The 15360-nt window shown below is 50.7% G+C and overlaps 1 protein-coding gene across 4 annotated transcripts; it reads right to left on the bottom strand.

The window, feature by feature from the left end:
* Window positions 1–2385: 2385 nt before the first annotated feature.
* LMBR1L (limb development membrane protein 1 like) lies at window positions 2386–14790 on the bottom strand. Of its 4 annotated transcripts, none has more exons than XM_063074751.1 (17): window positions 14498–14790; window positions 11751–11835; window positions 10701–10734; window positions 9498–9637; window positions 9173–9276; window positions 8407–8530; window positions 7792–7860; window positions 7587–7651; window positions 7172–7244; window positions 6997–7080; window positions 6825–6901; window positions 6174–6251; window positions 5951–6024; window positions 5613–5703; window positions 5445–5511; window positions 3155–3316; window positions 2386–2948 (listed from the first exon to the last, which is right to left on the bottom strand). In XM_063074751.1, the coding sequence occupies exons 1-17, from the start codon at window positions 14567–14569 to the stop codon at window positions 2881–2883; spliced, it is 1467 nt and encodes a 488-aa protein (XP_062930821.1). In that variant the 5' UTR covers window positions 14570–14790; the 3' UTR covers window positions 2386–2880. The 4 variants fall into 4 exon arrangements, with proteins under 4 accessions (XP_062930821.1, XP_062930822.1, XP_062930823.1 ...); XM_063074752.1 differs by having other exon boundaries at window positions 5951–6006; XM_063074753.1 differs by lacking the exon at window positions 6174–6251.
* Between the last annotated feature and the right edge of the window lie 570 nt (window positions 14791–15360).

Genomic DNA, 15360 nt, shown 5'->3' with positions numbered 1-15360 from the left:
GGATGCAGCGGACTGGGGCCAAAAGGGAGCGTTCTTGTCCTCACTGACTGGCCTGTCAGTTGGGCATCTCCACAGGCACCAGAGAGCGCAGCAGGCAGAGCTGCCCCCGAGTGCCTAGAGCTCTTGTGGCTCTGCGCACCTGGATGCCGCTAGCTCTGGCCACATGCCCCCGGGGGTCTGGAACCTACTACTAATGGACCATCATAGCAGGGAAGGGGGGTCGTGGGTGAGTGCCAGCCCAGCCTGTCTCTGCTGCCCGGCTCTGGCGCTGCCAGAACGCCAGGACTCCGCCTTAAGTGGCCCCTGGCCCCGCCCCCCGCCCTTCTCCCAGGACCGTCCCGCCCCCTCCCACTCGGGCGGGGGATCCAGCCGGTCACCGCTGGTCCACTTCTCGACTGAAGTGTGTCTCATCCTGGAAATCAGGCAGGCACCTGACTAGGAACTACTGGTAGTTTTACAGTCCTACACTGCCTGGATAAGCATCCTTCTACCTCCGAGACTAAACTTGGAACCAAATCATTCTCTGATAATTGAATTGCATCTTTGCTCTCCCAAAGCCTACCCTGGCAGGCCATGCCCTCTACTGTCATCCAGGAAGTATGAGTTCTAATTTCTGCCCAAGGTCAGCCAAGACCTTCAGGCATACAGCCAGAGCCTCCCTTCTCTGTGGTCCTCCACAAACCTCCCCCACGTCCATCTCTCCTCACACTCAGCAGTAACCAGGATTGGGAGGCATGGGTACCAGAGTAACTTTCCAGTCCTCCACTGGGAATGTCCCTAGAACCAGGAACAGAGCTTGGTACTTATAGTCTGGTTTAGGACTTACAACTTTTGTTCCCTCTCGTCCTTATGAGGCATCTGACAGCTGCTTCTTTTCAAATGAATAACTTAATAGGAAGCTGCTGAAGGGCACTGGGCACTTAAAGTCTTAGACTACAGTAGGCTAATGATCACTTCCATCTAGGCACCCCTCTCACCTTCTTCCTTTCCAGACTCCCTGGGGCTCTACTTCCAGCCACTCAGGTCTCATCTCAAAGGCACTTTGTCCACCAATTTCCACCATTTAGAAATCACTTCTTCTAAGAAGCATTCCCTGATGTCCCAACAATGCCCACCCATGTTCCTTTGAGAGCTAGTAATTAGCTGCTAAGGTAGTACAGTATTAGAATTATCTGGTATCCTTACTAGACAAAGCAATGTTTTAGCACAGCTTGTTTATCATGTATCTCCCAGGCTAAATGCCTAACCTATAGTAGGGTGCTTATCAAGTATTGTGGAATATATACTTTTCTTTTTTTTTTTTTTTTTAAAAGATGACCGGTAAGGGGATCTCAACCCTTGGCTTGGTGTTGTCGGCACCACGCTCAGCCAGTGAGCAAACCGGCCATCCCTATATAGGATCCGAACCCATGGCCTTGGTGTTATCAGCACCGCACTCTACCGAGTGAGCCACGGGCCGGCCTGGAATATATACTTTTCTTTTTTTTTTTTTTTTTTTTTAAAAAGATGACCGGTAAGGGGATCTTAACTCTTTACTTGGTGTTGTCAGCACCACGCTCACCCAGTGAGCTAACCGGCCATCCCTATATGGGATCCGAACCTGGGGCCTTGGTGTTATCAGCACCACACTCTCCCGAGTGAGCCACAGGCCGGCCCAGGAATATATACTTTTCTGTATTCTCTACTCACCCTCCTCTCACCCAGCTTCATGGCTAGCACTTACAGCAATTTTGTGTACATTAGGAATAAAAGCACTCTTCAAGACACCTGACTGTCATTTGTAAGAAAATTGTCACAGTAACTATCCATACAATGACTATGAGGTGCATGGTGACCCTAGAGGTTGTGCAATGCACAATCAGTATAACCCTAAGTAGAAATTTGGTCCCTACCCCCAACAAAGCCAGGGGGCTATTCAAGGAACTGATAGCCTCTGGAAAGATGAAGTTATATTCTTCTCTGAGGTACAAATCAAAAACCCTTGTTTTTTACTCTATATACAACAGCCAAGTCAGGGAGGACATGGCAGAAGGTGTGGGTGTATGGGGTGAGGTTACCCTATTCCTATGCCCATGCCCTTCTACCCCTAATACCCAAGGTACAGAAACAAGGCCATGTGGGTGTAAGGAAGAGTCAGGGAACCAACCAGCTTTAAAGGTCTAAGGGAAGAGGAACTTCCCACTGCCCAACTGTATGGCCTAACACCAGATCCAAGTCCCCAAAGGACACTAATAATGCAGATGGAGGAAAGGAAAGAGATGGTGGGCATGACCACTCTGTTTCTCTCACTTGGTAGACTCAGGACTGGTAGGAGCAAGGCTGTTCAAATAGACACAGAGACAGGCTTTAAAAAAAAAAAAAACCAAAGCAAACCTTGGGATCAACTTTATTGCTGATGGGTATGGCCTCATCCTCTCTATGCCCTCAGTTTCTCCAGTGGTCCAAAGCCCCTCCAGGATAGCACAGTGCTTAGGCTCTGCTGGGCCAAAGCAAGGGAGACACCTGCCTCCCAAGTCTGGCCCTGGCCCAATCCCTTCCCTGCCCCCACCCGACCCTATTGCACATCAAATGTAAACATGGCTACGGGCATGGCCCAAAACAGCAGTGAGGCAGATTGATGTGTAAACAGATTTGGGACCAGGAGCCAGACCCAGTTGCCCAGCCCCACCCCATGCTGAGGCCACAGTTAAGTCTGGAAAAGCAGGGGGGCCTGGTCCCAAACTCTGGCTCAGATTATGCAACAGTGCAGATGGCTCAGCTACCCTCTACCACCCACCCTCTAAGATTCCAGGTCCTAAGGTCCAACCTCCCTCGGTTTCCCCTCCAGGCCTAGGCAGCAGATGGCAGTGTCCACTTCTCCCTCCCACCCCCAGCTGGAGGTCACTGGTGCTGGGTCTTCCTAGATGCCCGGGGGAAACCAGAGACAGGCAGTGACAGTCTGTCCAGCCCTGGAGAAGAGGGGGAGGTGGGCAGTCAAAAGTGGGGCACAGGTTCAGTCCCTTGGGGATAAGACAACCAAGCCACAGAATGGATGGATGAGGTACATTACACACAAAGCAAGAAGCACACCCTCTCCCCTGCTGGGATGACCACTGGTCCAGAGTGCCCCATCTTATAACCATTCCACCAGCCTGCATCCCCTATTCTCTCTCACCAAAGGCCCGGATCAGCTCTGCCCGCACAGCTGCAGTGAAGGTCTTCACTAGACAGAGTGTGGTGAGGCCCGCAAAAGCTGCATTGTAGAGGAACACGATGTAGAAATTGCCCAGCCAGTTGAAGCGTCCAAAGTCACCCAGCAGGTCAAAGCGAGTGAGCCCTAAAGCAGAAAGGCCAGGATGAGAGATGAGCTCCCCACCTCAAGCTTTCTGCTGCCTCCTGGTGGCTACATCTCAACACTGCAACTGATAGGTTGGCCTTTCCTTTGCCTTACTCCCACCTCCCAGCTCTTTCAAGGGCAGTTCAGGGCTGTTGAAGAACTCAGCAGCTAGGCTTCCTTCAGCTTCCCTTCTAGAGCCTGGTATCTTCTCCTTCAATGGGGCCCCCTTTATCTCCAGATGTCCCTAGGAGTTCCCTGAGCCTGCTATGTGTTCCTGGGCCAGAAACCTACTAGATGGTCACCAAGTTTTTTTTTTTTTTTTTTTTTTTTAGTAGACAAAGCAGGGTGGTGGCTAAGAGCTCAGACTGTGATCAGGTTCATATCCTAACTCCACCCCTAACTAGGTGCGTGATCTGGAGCAAGTTCCTTAAACTCTCTGTACCTTAGTTTCCTCAATTATAAAGTAGAGAAAAGAATGGGGACTGTAAGAATTAAATGAGACAACACACATAATGAATTATATGTGCCAGGCACTATTCTAACATTTACTGAGCCCTTAATAATAATACTAATATTGCCATAAATCACAACTCTGCCCCCCACTTTTGGAAATATTCCTACCTGCATCCAACCTAAAGGAACTAACTGGTGGACCCACAAGCCTACTTTCTTACTAAATTTTGGGCCGGCCCGTGGCTCACTCGGGAGAGTGTGGTGCTGATAACACCAAGGCCATGGGTTCGGATCCCATATAGGGATGGCTGGTTAGCTCATTGGGTGAGCGTGGTGCTGACAACACCAAGTCAAGGGTTAAGATCCCCTTACCGGTTATCTTTCAAAAAATAAATAAATAAATAAATAAATAAATAAATAAATAAATAAATAAATAAATAAATAAATTCTTATGGCATCAATACAAATGGTATAGTGGAGAGTGTATAAACTTAAGAAATAAATAGAACTGATTTAAATACAAAATCAGGGCTGGCCGGTTAGCTCAGTTGACTAGAGCATGGTGTTATAACACAAAGGTCAAGGGTTGGGATCCCTGTACTGACAAGGTGCCAGAAACTTTTTTTTAAAACGTAAATATGAAGGGCTGGCTCGTGGCTCACTCGGGAGAGTGTGGTGCTGATAACACCAAGGCCATGGGTTCAGATCCTATATAGGGATGGCTGGTTTGCTCACTGGCTGAGCATGGTGCTGACAACACCAAGCCAAGGGTTAAGATCCCCTTACTGGTCATCTTTAAAATAAATAAATAAATAAACAAACAAACAAATAAATAAATAAAATGTAAAATATGAAACCATTTATAATATACAGAGGACGATGTGATGGTGTGGTGGGGTTGTTACCTCTGCACATCCCATACCACCTTGGAGTGAACTAGTTATGTTTCTAAACTTTTTTACATAGCTCTAAAGGCAGAAAAGGACTGAGTGTACTATCTGACACCCCGCAATGGACTGGTGTTCAGGAGATAGGGATTCTAACCTGACTTGGCCTTGCTTCAAACTAGTTGTATAACTCTGGATTAATTAGCTTCTTTGTTTCTCATCATTCAAATGAGAATGTTCATTAGATGATCTACCCAGAAGGAAGACTTGGGGAAAAATGGTGCTCCCTCACCAAAAAGTGGAAATAAATGGGGGAGGCAGTGGGATACAGCAAATGTAAAAAGTCTCGTGGCTTTGGCTCTGTCTCGTGGCTCACTTGGGAGACTGTGGTGCTGATAACAACAAGGCCACAGGTTCGGATCCTTATATTGGGATGGCTGGTTAGGTCACTTGGGAGAGCGTGGTGCTGACAACAAGTCAAGGGTTAAGATCCCCTTACCACTAATCTTTAAAAAAAAGCATGAGCTTTATGTTATAACAACAAGGTCAAGTGCTCAGATCCCCATACCAGCCAGCCACCAAAAAAAAAAGTATGAGCTTTGAAGCAACACTACTCTGAAGCTCAGCGTAGGCACTTTACAGAACCTCGGGTTCCCCATCTGTATAATGGGAATAAAACCTCCTCATAGGTTTGTTGTGGGAATTAGAGAGCATGTATATAAAGTGCCTGCTTAGCAGCAGTAAGTACTGAAAAAAAGTCAATTCCCTTACCTCCTTTTGCTACTTACCCAGGGTTCGAGAGAAGACAGGAAGTGCTGAGCTTAGGATCAGCAGACAGACACAGTTCCCAATTATCTAGGTAGGAGTAGGGAAGGGAGAGGTGAGGGTAGCAGAGCTGCCAGCACCTAGTACCCATCTATGGCCTGGGGAGGTGTCCTTTACTCCCTCCCAGTTACCTGTGTCATGGCTGTGTCATGCCATCTGGGCCGCAGGCTCCGGAAGAGTGGAGAGCTGTAGAAGCCCACGACTGAGGACACCATCAAGTAACTGCCATTGGGTTAGGGAAGAACTGGCCAACTCCCAAGGATTAATGCCTCAACTAAAAGGGAATGGACTTCTCTTCAAGCTCTCCTTTCAAAACCAATTCTTTCCTTCTTTCTGAACCCAAGACTGGTGAAGACTTCCCCATCATTCCTCCCCAGAGTCCCAGAGGAGACAGAGTCCAAGAAGAGCTCTGTCTAGGGTCCCAGGAGACAAGTTTGGCAGAGACAATGGTGGGTTTCCAGAAGGATACAAGATGAGTACAACCTGAATGATGGCACCAAAGGAGCCCAGCTTGGAGAAGGAGACCTGGCCCAGAGAGGCATCCTGAGGGGTGGTGCAGTGTCACTGTGGAACACTCCCCACCATCAGCACCACCCAGCACCCAGCCTTCCCTCTGTCTTCAGTTTCTGCCCCCTCTCCCCAGCCTTCCTTAGGCCCTCCATAAAAGATATAGTGGGAGAGTCGCCCAGTACCTGCATGCCCCGGGGCATGGCAGCTTCATCAATGAGCAACTCCAGGATGTGGATGGCCACAATGAGCACAGACAGACCCTGGGTGAGGCAAGGTCACAGACTCCCATCCCTGTCCCAGCCCACAGCTGGACCCAAAGTTGAATATTAAGAGCAGAGACTCTTGCCCAACATTTTCCATTTCCATGCCTAGCTCTGCTTCCAATTAGCTGCGTGGGATCTCCTCAAGGCTATTATTAGCAACAGACCATATTTTAGGATATTATAATATGCACCCCTTCCAGGTAGAAGGATTGCAAAAAGGTTTAATAGAAAAAGGTACCTGTTCCTCCAAGTGATAAGACCTACTCCCGAGTCTAGGACATGGCAAGTGGGGAGAAAACTGGATTTCAACCTTTATTCTCATCCCATTGTAAACCTGCATAACTACTCAATGGCCCTGTGTGACCTTGGGCAAGTTACTTAACTTCTGTTTCTTTATCAAAATAGGGGATTGATGTGCTTAGGACAGAGCAGGACACAAAGTAGGTACTCAGTGACAGGAAACTACTATTACTGGTGATAACCAGGTCCCTGCATCTTCCCCCTCCCCCTTCAAGGGCCTAAAGTACTCAAGGACCCACTCCCCACCCCCATCAAGGCTGATATACCCACGGTTAGCACCAGCAAACACAGCATGGCCAAGGGGTAGCCCAGGTTCCGCTGCCAGGCTGAAGCCCTCCGCCGCTTCTCTGTGCAGGGATGGGAGGCTATTAGCAAGCACCTGGAATAAGGGGCTACTCTCCTCAGGGAAACCCAGTATCCCAAGCCCTACTAAATCACATACCTAGCAAGACCCTCTGTGTCTGCAGAGCTAGTACCTGTCTGTGCAGCAACTCCATGTCTAAAGGCAGCCAGCAGGAGGTGGGATCTGAGGGCAGAGGAGATAGTGCTGCCCCCCAGTCCTGCAGTCCCAGCCCAGGTAGAGCCCCTCACCCCAACTGAGGAGGACTGCAACTCACTACAGATCCTGCGGGTCAGAGCTGCCTCCTCAAAGGCTGAGCAGTACAGCTGCTCTTCCAGGTCTTCCAGCAGCTGGGCGCAGGGGGAGGAAAGGGACTGTCAGAGACTCCCTCATCCCAAGGGCCCCAGAAGAACCCTGTTCATCCCAAGGATCTATAGTCCCAGTCCTTCCCCTAACCCTCATTTACGACCCTGTGGCCAGTAGCTTTATCCAATCCCTCCCAAGTGCCTTGTGTTCTGCCTCGCATGCCTGGTGACCTGCTCCAGTCGATAGGGGTAAAGGATACAGGAGTCAGCAAAGGCTCTGGCCCTCTGCAAGTTGTGCACTATACAACAATAGGTTGTTTCATTGTTTGGCTCCAGCTTTGCAGGAAGCATACCCTGCAGGACCAAAGGGCAAGGAGCACTACATACCCGGGGCTTGACCAACAGCTTCCCAGTGACAGAGAACATGCGGGCGAGACCTAGTGGGGTACACACTGTGGGGACAAGAGCCAGTCACCTGCCAGACCCTTCTTTCTACCCCTCCCCCTTCCCACTCCTCCATTCTCTCTCCTTCCACCCTGGTTGCTCTGTCCCAAGGACCCTACCCATTCCCACCCAGACCCTGCACACTCACCCAGGAGCAACAGGACCCCAAGGAAGGAGATGCAGGAGTAGAGGTAGGGGAGGTAGTACTCCCAGAAGTCTAAAGGTTTAAAAAAAAAAAAAAAAAAAAAAAAAAAAGCATGTCAGGTCATCTCTCTCCTCCTGATTACTGGGGGCTGACAGGCCTCAGAGTCCAGACAAGGATATAATACAAAAGCCTACAGCGATTAGGCAAGTAATGCAAATGAGGAAAGCTGGCCCAGTGTCAGCAGAAGAGGGAGTAGCTGGGACAAAAGTAAACTAAAGATCCTACACCCTATCTAAAGGACACAACTACTATTTGGCCTCAGTCACCAGGATTAGTGTAAGCCAGATCCTCCCTACTGCCAAGCACAGCCAGATATGTTGATGTTAATGTGAAAACTCTCAATTTCAAAATGTTAGGAACTGATTCATACATCCTTTCAAATCATTGCATGGGCCCAGTGGAACATTTCTGCAGGCTGGATTTGACCAGAAGTCCATCAAGGGGGAGGGTGCCAGCCTTCTCCACTTTAGAGGGATATAGTCATTCCAGGCAGGCATACATCTGCCATCTGAAGAGCCACTCAGTCTGGAGGTGGAGGGAGGAAGCTGGGCCTCTCACCATAGAGTGACTCCCTGCTGGCTTTGTTGTCCACGATGGCTGATGCCACCCACACCATGCCCAGCACCAGCAGAGTGAGGAGCATCAACATCACCACTGTCTCGTAGACTCGGCCCAGGACACCCTACAGGAGGAGGCAACAGGTGAATAGGAGGAGGGGTCAACATCAGGGCAGTGTGGGGAAGGAAGGAGACATCAAACCGGACAGATCTGGATTCAGGAGATAGGAGAGGGTTTTTCCCTCTTATTCTGCTAAGTTGCTCTGTCCTCCCACTTCCCAATCTGAGGTCATCCCATACACTGGGTATTCTTCATTTGCAACCCTGTTCTTCATCCTTGTCTGCCCTGGGAGGCCAGCCTCTGAGGTCTGCATCACACAAGCTCTTTGCCCTGTTTGGTTTCCTGTTCAGCTTGCCCAATGGGAAGAGAGTGGAAAATAGGAAGAGAAAAAAGTCAGGGTATTTTTCCTGTGTTTCCTCCCACCTTTGGGACCATAGTTTTGGCAGTAGCTGCAGCACTAAGACAACAGCTCCTCTGCTGGGCAGACTCCCATCCCCAGCTTCAACTGTTAGTGGGTTCCAGAAACTATTTCCTCCCTTTGCCCCCACAGGCCTAGGGGTGGAAAAGACTTCCTACTGTCAGTAGAGACAAGTTCCTTGTTGGTTCCCTTGACTCAGACTAGTCTCTTCATTAAAATACCTCCAGCTGAACCATTTGAAGGGAATTCTGTTCCCTGCCTGGACTGATTAATATATCTCCTACTCACCTTTCTGGAGCCAGCAAAGCCCTCAGACTCAGTGAAGAAGTATGCAAAGGGCATGAGGAAGATGAGGGACAGGTTGGAGAAAAGAAAAACAAGGTTCCAGAGGCCTAGAGCAAAATAAGAAAAGCAGAGATGTTCAGTGGGGGCTAGGAGGGATGCACGCAACCCACAGGGAACTGATCATGTCATGGGGGAGGGGTTAGGGAAGGAGTGACTACCTCCTACTATGACTGAGTAGCCCAAGGCTGTCTGAGTTTCTGCATGACTCTATCTACTACCTATCCCCACCCCCCACTCCCCCACCAAGCTGCAACCAGGAGCTGCACACCATGGATGAGGGAGCCATTGAGCCACTGGATGTAGTAGTTCCGAGGCAGTGACAGCAGCACCTCGTTGCTGATGATGGAGAAGGGCAGGAGCAGGACAGCACCCAGGGCGACTGCGAGGGTAAAGGTGCACAACTCCAGCCTGGACACAGAAGGGGAGAGTGCCCTTGCTTAGCTCAGTACTCACCATCTTGTACCCAAGAAGCCCCATTTGTCCCTGAGGGCACCTGTGGTTTCTAAAACCAGTCATAGCAGTGACAGACCTAGGAAAGGAACTGTCCAGCTGGGGCTCTATCCACTGTATCTACTGCTCTCCCACCCTAGCCCTTTATCTTCAGGGGAGCCTTGGTATGTGGGATGGGCACAACCTCAGGCATTCATGGGAACCTGGTCACCTGCCATCTCACCTGCCCCGGCTGTTCCTAGGAATGTAGTCCTCCTATACATGCCTATAGGGTATGCCAGGCACGATGCCAAGGCTAAGGGGCCTGGCTTCTCTTCTCTGCTCACGGATATGGATTTCTGACCTTGCATCCTTCAGCCCAGATAAGAGAAGGGTCGTCCCATATGGCTATGCCCTGCATGAAGGCATTAGGGCAAAGGAGGATGAAGGGGCGCTGAAACTCGACTTCATAGCCAAGGCCTGTGCCCTGAGCTGCATCAATTGAAAAGAAGGGACACTTTTATCTAGTTGGTCCATCAAGGGGGGAAGGCTGCCTTCTAATCTGTTGACCCAGAAGGGTCACTTCTGTATTTTTCTCTGTATATGCCAGTGCATAGTAGCAGCCTGGAGTAAGGGCCTTCCTCGTAGAACCAAGAATGCCTTGCCCTTGGGGGTGGAAGGGTTTCCACCTTCCCCGTGCCCTGTTCTGTTTCCATCAGTCTGCACCTCCACTCCACTCCCTCCCCACTGGCCAGTGGGAGGTAAAGCCAAGCTGGAGCCACTTCCGGTGACTCAGGCCCCAGCCAACATTTCCTGGCCATGAGGCTCCCAGAAGCTCCTGGCCTAACCAGGGAGACAGGAACAGCAGCTTTTCTGAGCGTCCCCAGGGTGGGGTAAAGCCGGAAGAAGCTAGAAATGGGGTGGAAGCAGAAACCCTTTCTTCACTGTGTGACACTCCCCACTCTCCCCCCAGCTCCAGGGCCTCCCTAGATCCCAGCTCCTAAAGGCCACTGGTGCCAGGTGCTGAGGCAGCAACACTTACGCAATCTTGTTGACTGTGGCATCTTCATCATCCACTACAAGAGACAAAGGCACGGGGAAGAGGCAGGACATCAGTGGGCAGCTCTGGGAGCCATATGTGTTACAATGTACCCCTTAAATCCTCTCTGTCCCCTGAAGGAAGGCAGAACTGGACAGGAGGCTCTAGGAGACCTCACACTATGAACCCACCCCCTATTCTCCAGCCAAGGTAGCAGCTTAAAGATCAGCAGTCCCAGGTGGAGAGAGTATAAGCTAGAATTTCCCCTACTTCTCTCCCTCCTCCCCATGATCTCTCCCATCACAGGTTCCTCTTTGTAAGCTCGAAATACAATAAACAGCTGGTCTGTGAGGTTGTTTGCATCAGTGGCTGGGTGCAGGGAAAAGAAATGTGGGAAGGGGGAAGGGGGATTCACAGAGACAGTCCCCAGGGGAATTACATTAGGTTAACTGCCTTGTTGGGTAAGGGGCTCATGAAGCCATTCTGAGAGGAGGAAAGGCTGGGACTAGGAACTGGGGCAAGTGCACCCCAATCACACATGTATACAGGAAGGAAAGCTCCAATCCAAGCACACTTAAGCTCTGTGTAAAGAGAAAGGGCACTGTTACTAGGTCCTGGGGCCCCAATGGTCAGGAAGTCTCTGGTCCTGGGTGTAGAGAACTAGGAGAGGAGATGACACAGAGCTTGTGCCCATTTAACATTAGCCCTGCAGTTGCCCACTTCACCTTGACAAAAGGCTTTCATGTTAACCATCTCATTTGGTCCACACAATAACAATGGACTGGGAGGACACTGTAATGCCCATTCATAGGATAAAACTGAGGATCAGAAAAGTTACATGACTTGCCCAACAGCTTGTGGACATTTCCAGCTAGACTTTCCACTATACCACCTTCTCCTCTGCCTGAGGAGGAAGGGAGGCTGAAGAGGCAAAGGCTCTAGGACAGCCCAGCACAGCTGCCTCTCCTTTCCCAGCAGGGACCACAGGCTGTTCCCCTGAGGCTGCCCTATGGCAACAGGAACTCTGGCGGAAAGGAGGGAAGTCACAGATACCTGTGGTGAACTCAGCAGGCTTCTTGAAGTGGGTCAGGAAGATGTGGCAGAGGATGTAGAGGGTGGCAAACAGAAGCGTTGAGATCTGTGGCAGAATGCAAGCTGGATGAGAAGCTCTGATCCCCCGTGCATTCCACACCCCCAAGGGCCTCTCTGTTAACAAGGGGATAACTTCCTCAAAACAAGACTCCATATTTCCAGGGGTTTCCTCTTTCTCCCAGTACTTTCTTCCAGTTAGGGCCTCAAGGGCTTCTAAGAAGGAACAGACAGGGGCTGTCCCATGCACCTGGGGAAACAGCATCATGCCCAGCCCTACAAGGACTCTCCTGGGAGAAAATAGTTTCAGCCCAACCCTGGTTGGTAACTTGGCAGAAAAACTCCTAGAGATGCACATGCACACACACCTAAAATAAGCCACAGAACCAGAAGGAAATTTATGTTGAGCACATTATTGGAAAGGGAAGCAGATTTGATAGGAAGAAGATGTCTGCATTGTCCTGGCACTCCAACCCTACCCCAATCCCCTGTCCCTACCCCCACCCCCAATGCTGCCTTGACCCAAACTCCAGGAGAGAATAAGTAGGAATCATGTTTCAAGGCCAAGTTAGAACTTCTACTCTGTTTATTCAGGGACTCTGAAAGATCAGGTCTGCTCTGGGCCAAAAAAGACCTTTATTTAATTATCTGCCCCTAAGAGTAGGCTTTAGTTGTGGTCCAACATCTACAAAGTTTCTAGAGCCAGCATCAGTCACTCTGAAGGAAGTCAATCTCCCTACCTCAAGTAACTTCCAAGTCCAGGGCCAGGCCTCTCAGAGATTATTTCATGCCCGAGTGCCTGGACCTTCAATTGACAGTTATGGCAAAATGTGGCCAGGATAATCTGCACATGCATCCCTACTCTACCTATTCCAAGGAAGCTGCTATTGCCCAGAAGAGGAAACACTGGTCAGCTTGGCTCCATAGTCAAGGCCAGAGAGTCTCAAGAAGAGATGATATTGAGTTTGAGGTAGGCCAAGAAAACAGAATCAGTCTCACGTGTCTTCCAGTTCCCAAGAGAAGCTGACCCCACAGGGAATCTGCAAATAGCTATCTAAACAAGAAAGGAAGAAGCCAGAGACCCAGGAGAGCCATGGGACTAGAACAAAGTGGTAACTTTTGACACTGGGAAAGCAAAATAGAAGAAGCCCCTTAAATTGTAACTATAGGGTTTTTTTCAGCCTGGTGCTCTGCTCTGGACTCGCATAATATAGCCAGGAAGGTGGGAGGGCTCCAAAGGTCAGGATGGAGTTCAATGCAGTTCCAGTGGAGATTAGGCTGTTCTCTAGCCTCTAGATGGGAGCCAGGTGGGGGAGGCACCAGAAGCCTGCAGGCTGCCCTTGGCCAGCACTGATGTCCTCAGCTAATGGGACTGAAGGATGGGGGAGATATCCAGGAGACTGCTTCTGTTCAAGGTCTCATCCCTCCACGTTCTCTAGGAATGTGGGCCTCTGGCCCTACACTGTCTCAGTGCCTGGGCGTGCCTCCACAATATCCCTCCACCATGTGAGGCTATCCACCAAGAAACACACAAGGAAGTTTTCCTGAAAGCAGACCTCTACTGGAGTACCACACATGGACTGATATATTCTTACTTTCCAGTCCTCACCAATAAGGGCAGACCTAGTTATGTCTGGCTCACTTTACCCCTCTTCCAACCTGAGGCTGCCCAAGGTGGACAAGAGCCCAGCCTGAGAAAAATGAAGAATGACCCCATCAGTGGGTGTCCTCACTCATCATCACTTCTTCCCATTCTTCCAAACCGTTCCCTCTCCATTTAGTATTTGAGAATGAGGGCTACCCTGGGGAGCTCTGGGGAAGAGGAGAAAGGAGAAAGATGAGAATTCAAAGCATGGCTGAGGAAGATATGACATCCTAAGCTCTGCTGGGTGTCCCTATCTCAAAAGTCCGTTGCTGTGTGGCAGGTTCAGCTATTGCTCTAGGTGGCAGTGAGGGAGTAGAGGACAGCAGCCTGGTGCCCCCTGGAGCACTGAGGGGACCACTCACAGGACAAATCCCTGAATGGCTGGGAAGCTGGGAACCCAACCTTGTAGGGTTTCAAACAAACACCAGTAAGGGAGAAGAGGGGGAAACCCTGCTTGTTACTTATTTCTACACATTGGAATCCATTCCAGCAAGAGTCCTTTCTCTCAAAGTGGGAGACGACCTACCAAGTCACCCCCCCACACACACACACCCCGTCTCTCGGCCGGCAACCCCTACACCTCTCAAGTCTTTCCTGGAATCTAGCTTAGTGTGATGACGTCTCCCCTTCATCTAAGATCAGTTGGGTTTGCCCTCAACCAATTTAAGGGGGAAACGCACATCAACCCGCCCCGAAGCAAATCTATCCCTCTCCAGCTATCAGACAGACTCGCCAGACTCTCAGACACACGAAGACCCACCGCCAGGAAAACCCGCGGGGATGCAGGATAGGAGGGAGGGGGGAGGGGCCTGCAGAAGGAACGGAAACCGACCGGCTTTGTTTATCGCGCAGGGACTCATCTAATCCGATCTAGGGGTTCGCCAGCCGGGCACCGGCCCTTCTGTCCGGCTGGGGGGCTTTTTCGCCCTCCCCTGGGCCAAGCAAGGTCTGACGGCACTCTGAGTCCAGGGGGTCGCACTCTGACCCGAACTTCTCCCTCTCCCCCCAACACCCGTGCTTCTCCCCTCCTTGGTCCTACCCGTTCCTGCCCTAGTCCCGCACTCACAATACACTCGCGGACCCTCTCGTGGAATAGCTGCTCTCTCACGGATAGCACTTCGTAGTCAGCTGCTTCCATACTCTGCTCAGCATGACTGGAGCGGGGGTGTCTCCGGGCCCGGGGAGGACGAGCGGGGATGAAGCCGCCGCCGTCAAGCACCCGGACCCAGCCAAGAAACCTTTCCTCGCGGCCTGCGACGGAAACTCGGGGTAATGTGGGGCTCGGATTCAGTCGTCGGGATGCCCCTCCCTTAAAGGGGCAGGCACCAGCCCGCCTCGTTTTAAAGGTCTCCGGCCTCCCTTTGCTCCCTCCCCTTTAAGGTCAGGCCACGGTCACGTAACAACGCAAACACCTGCCACCAGGCTGGCTAAGAGGAAGCGCGGGTCTGGTTCTATTTTTTTAAGAGACCTTGTGACAACACAAGGGATGGGCGGATTCCTTCCAGGGCGCGGAACTCATTGGCTCGTAGGGAGCTGCCACTCATCACAAAACGAATACTGATAGGCTCTCCCTGTGCAAGGAGGCGGGCTCTTTCGGGCCTACGGTTGCTCATTCTGAAACTAAGCAACTCTTTTTCTCACGTCCTGCTGTGGAGAAGCGATGGTTCCTGGGCTTTAATAGAGATCAAGATTTTACTTTCACCGTGGTTAAATGAACCATTTGGATCAGGCCAGCCAGGCAGGATGCGAGAACACCGTGGGGTTCCGAAAGGTAGCGCTGCCCAGTAACCCAAAGTGGTCCGTGGCAGCATTTTCTGAAAGTGTGTTTGTGTTGGGGTGACCCGTCCCCCCGCCGCCAGGAGTTTCCACTCTGACATTTTTGTGGAAGGCCTAATGTGTGCTAGAACAAATACTAAAGAAAACTGGTTA

The sequence above is a fragment of the Cynocephalus volans genome, chromosome 12 (assembly GCF_027409185.1).
Source record: "Cynocephalus volans isolate mCynVol1 chromosome 12, mCynVol1.pri, whole genome shotgun sequence".
In the NCBI taxonomy this organism is placed as follows: domain Eukaryota; kingdom Metazoa; phylum Chordata; class Mammalia; order Dermoptera; family Cynocephalidae; genus Cynocephalus; species Cynocephalus volans.
The sequence above is the reverse complement of the archived record's forward strand: the minus strand, read 5'-3'. Positions and strand labels throughout refer to the sequence as shown.

Excerpts from the sequence above, each read along its gene's own strand:
- LMBR1L (XM_063074751.1), bottom strand. The coding sequence starts at position 14,569 with ATGGAAGCAGCTGACTACGAAGTGCTATCCGTGAGAGAGCAGCTATTC. Across the intron at positions 7,652-7,791 it reads TGGGGTCCTGTTGCTCCTGG|TGTGTACCCCACTAGGTCTC; the intron begins GTGAGTGTGCAG and ends TTGTCCCCACAG. Across the intron at positions 5,512-5,612 it reads ATGACACAGCCATGACACAG|ATAATTGGGAACTGTGTCTG; the intron begins GTAACTGGGAGG and ends ACTCCTACCTAG.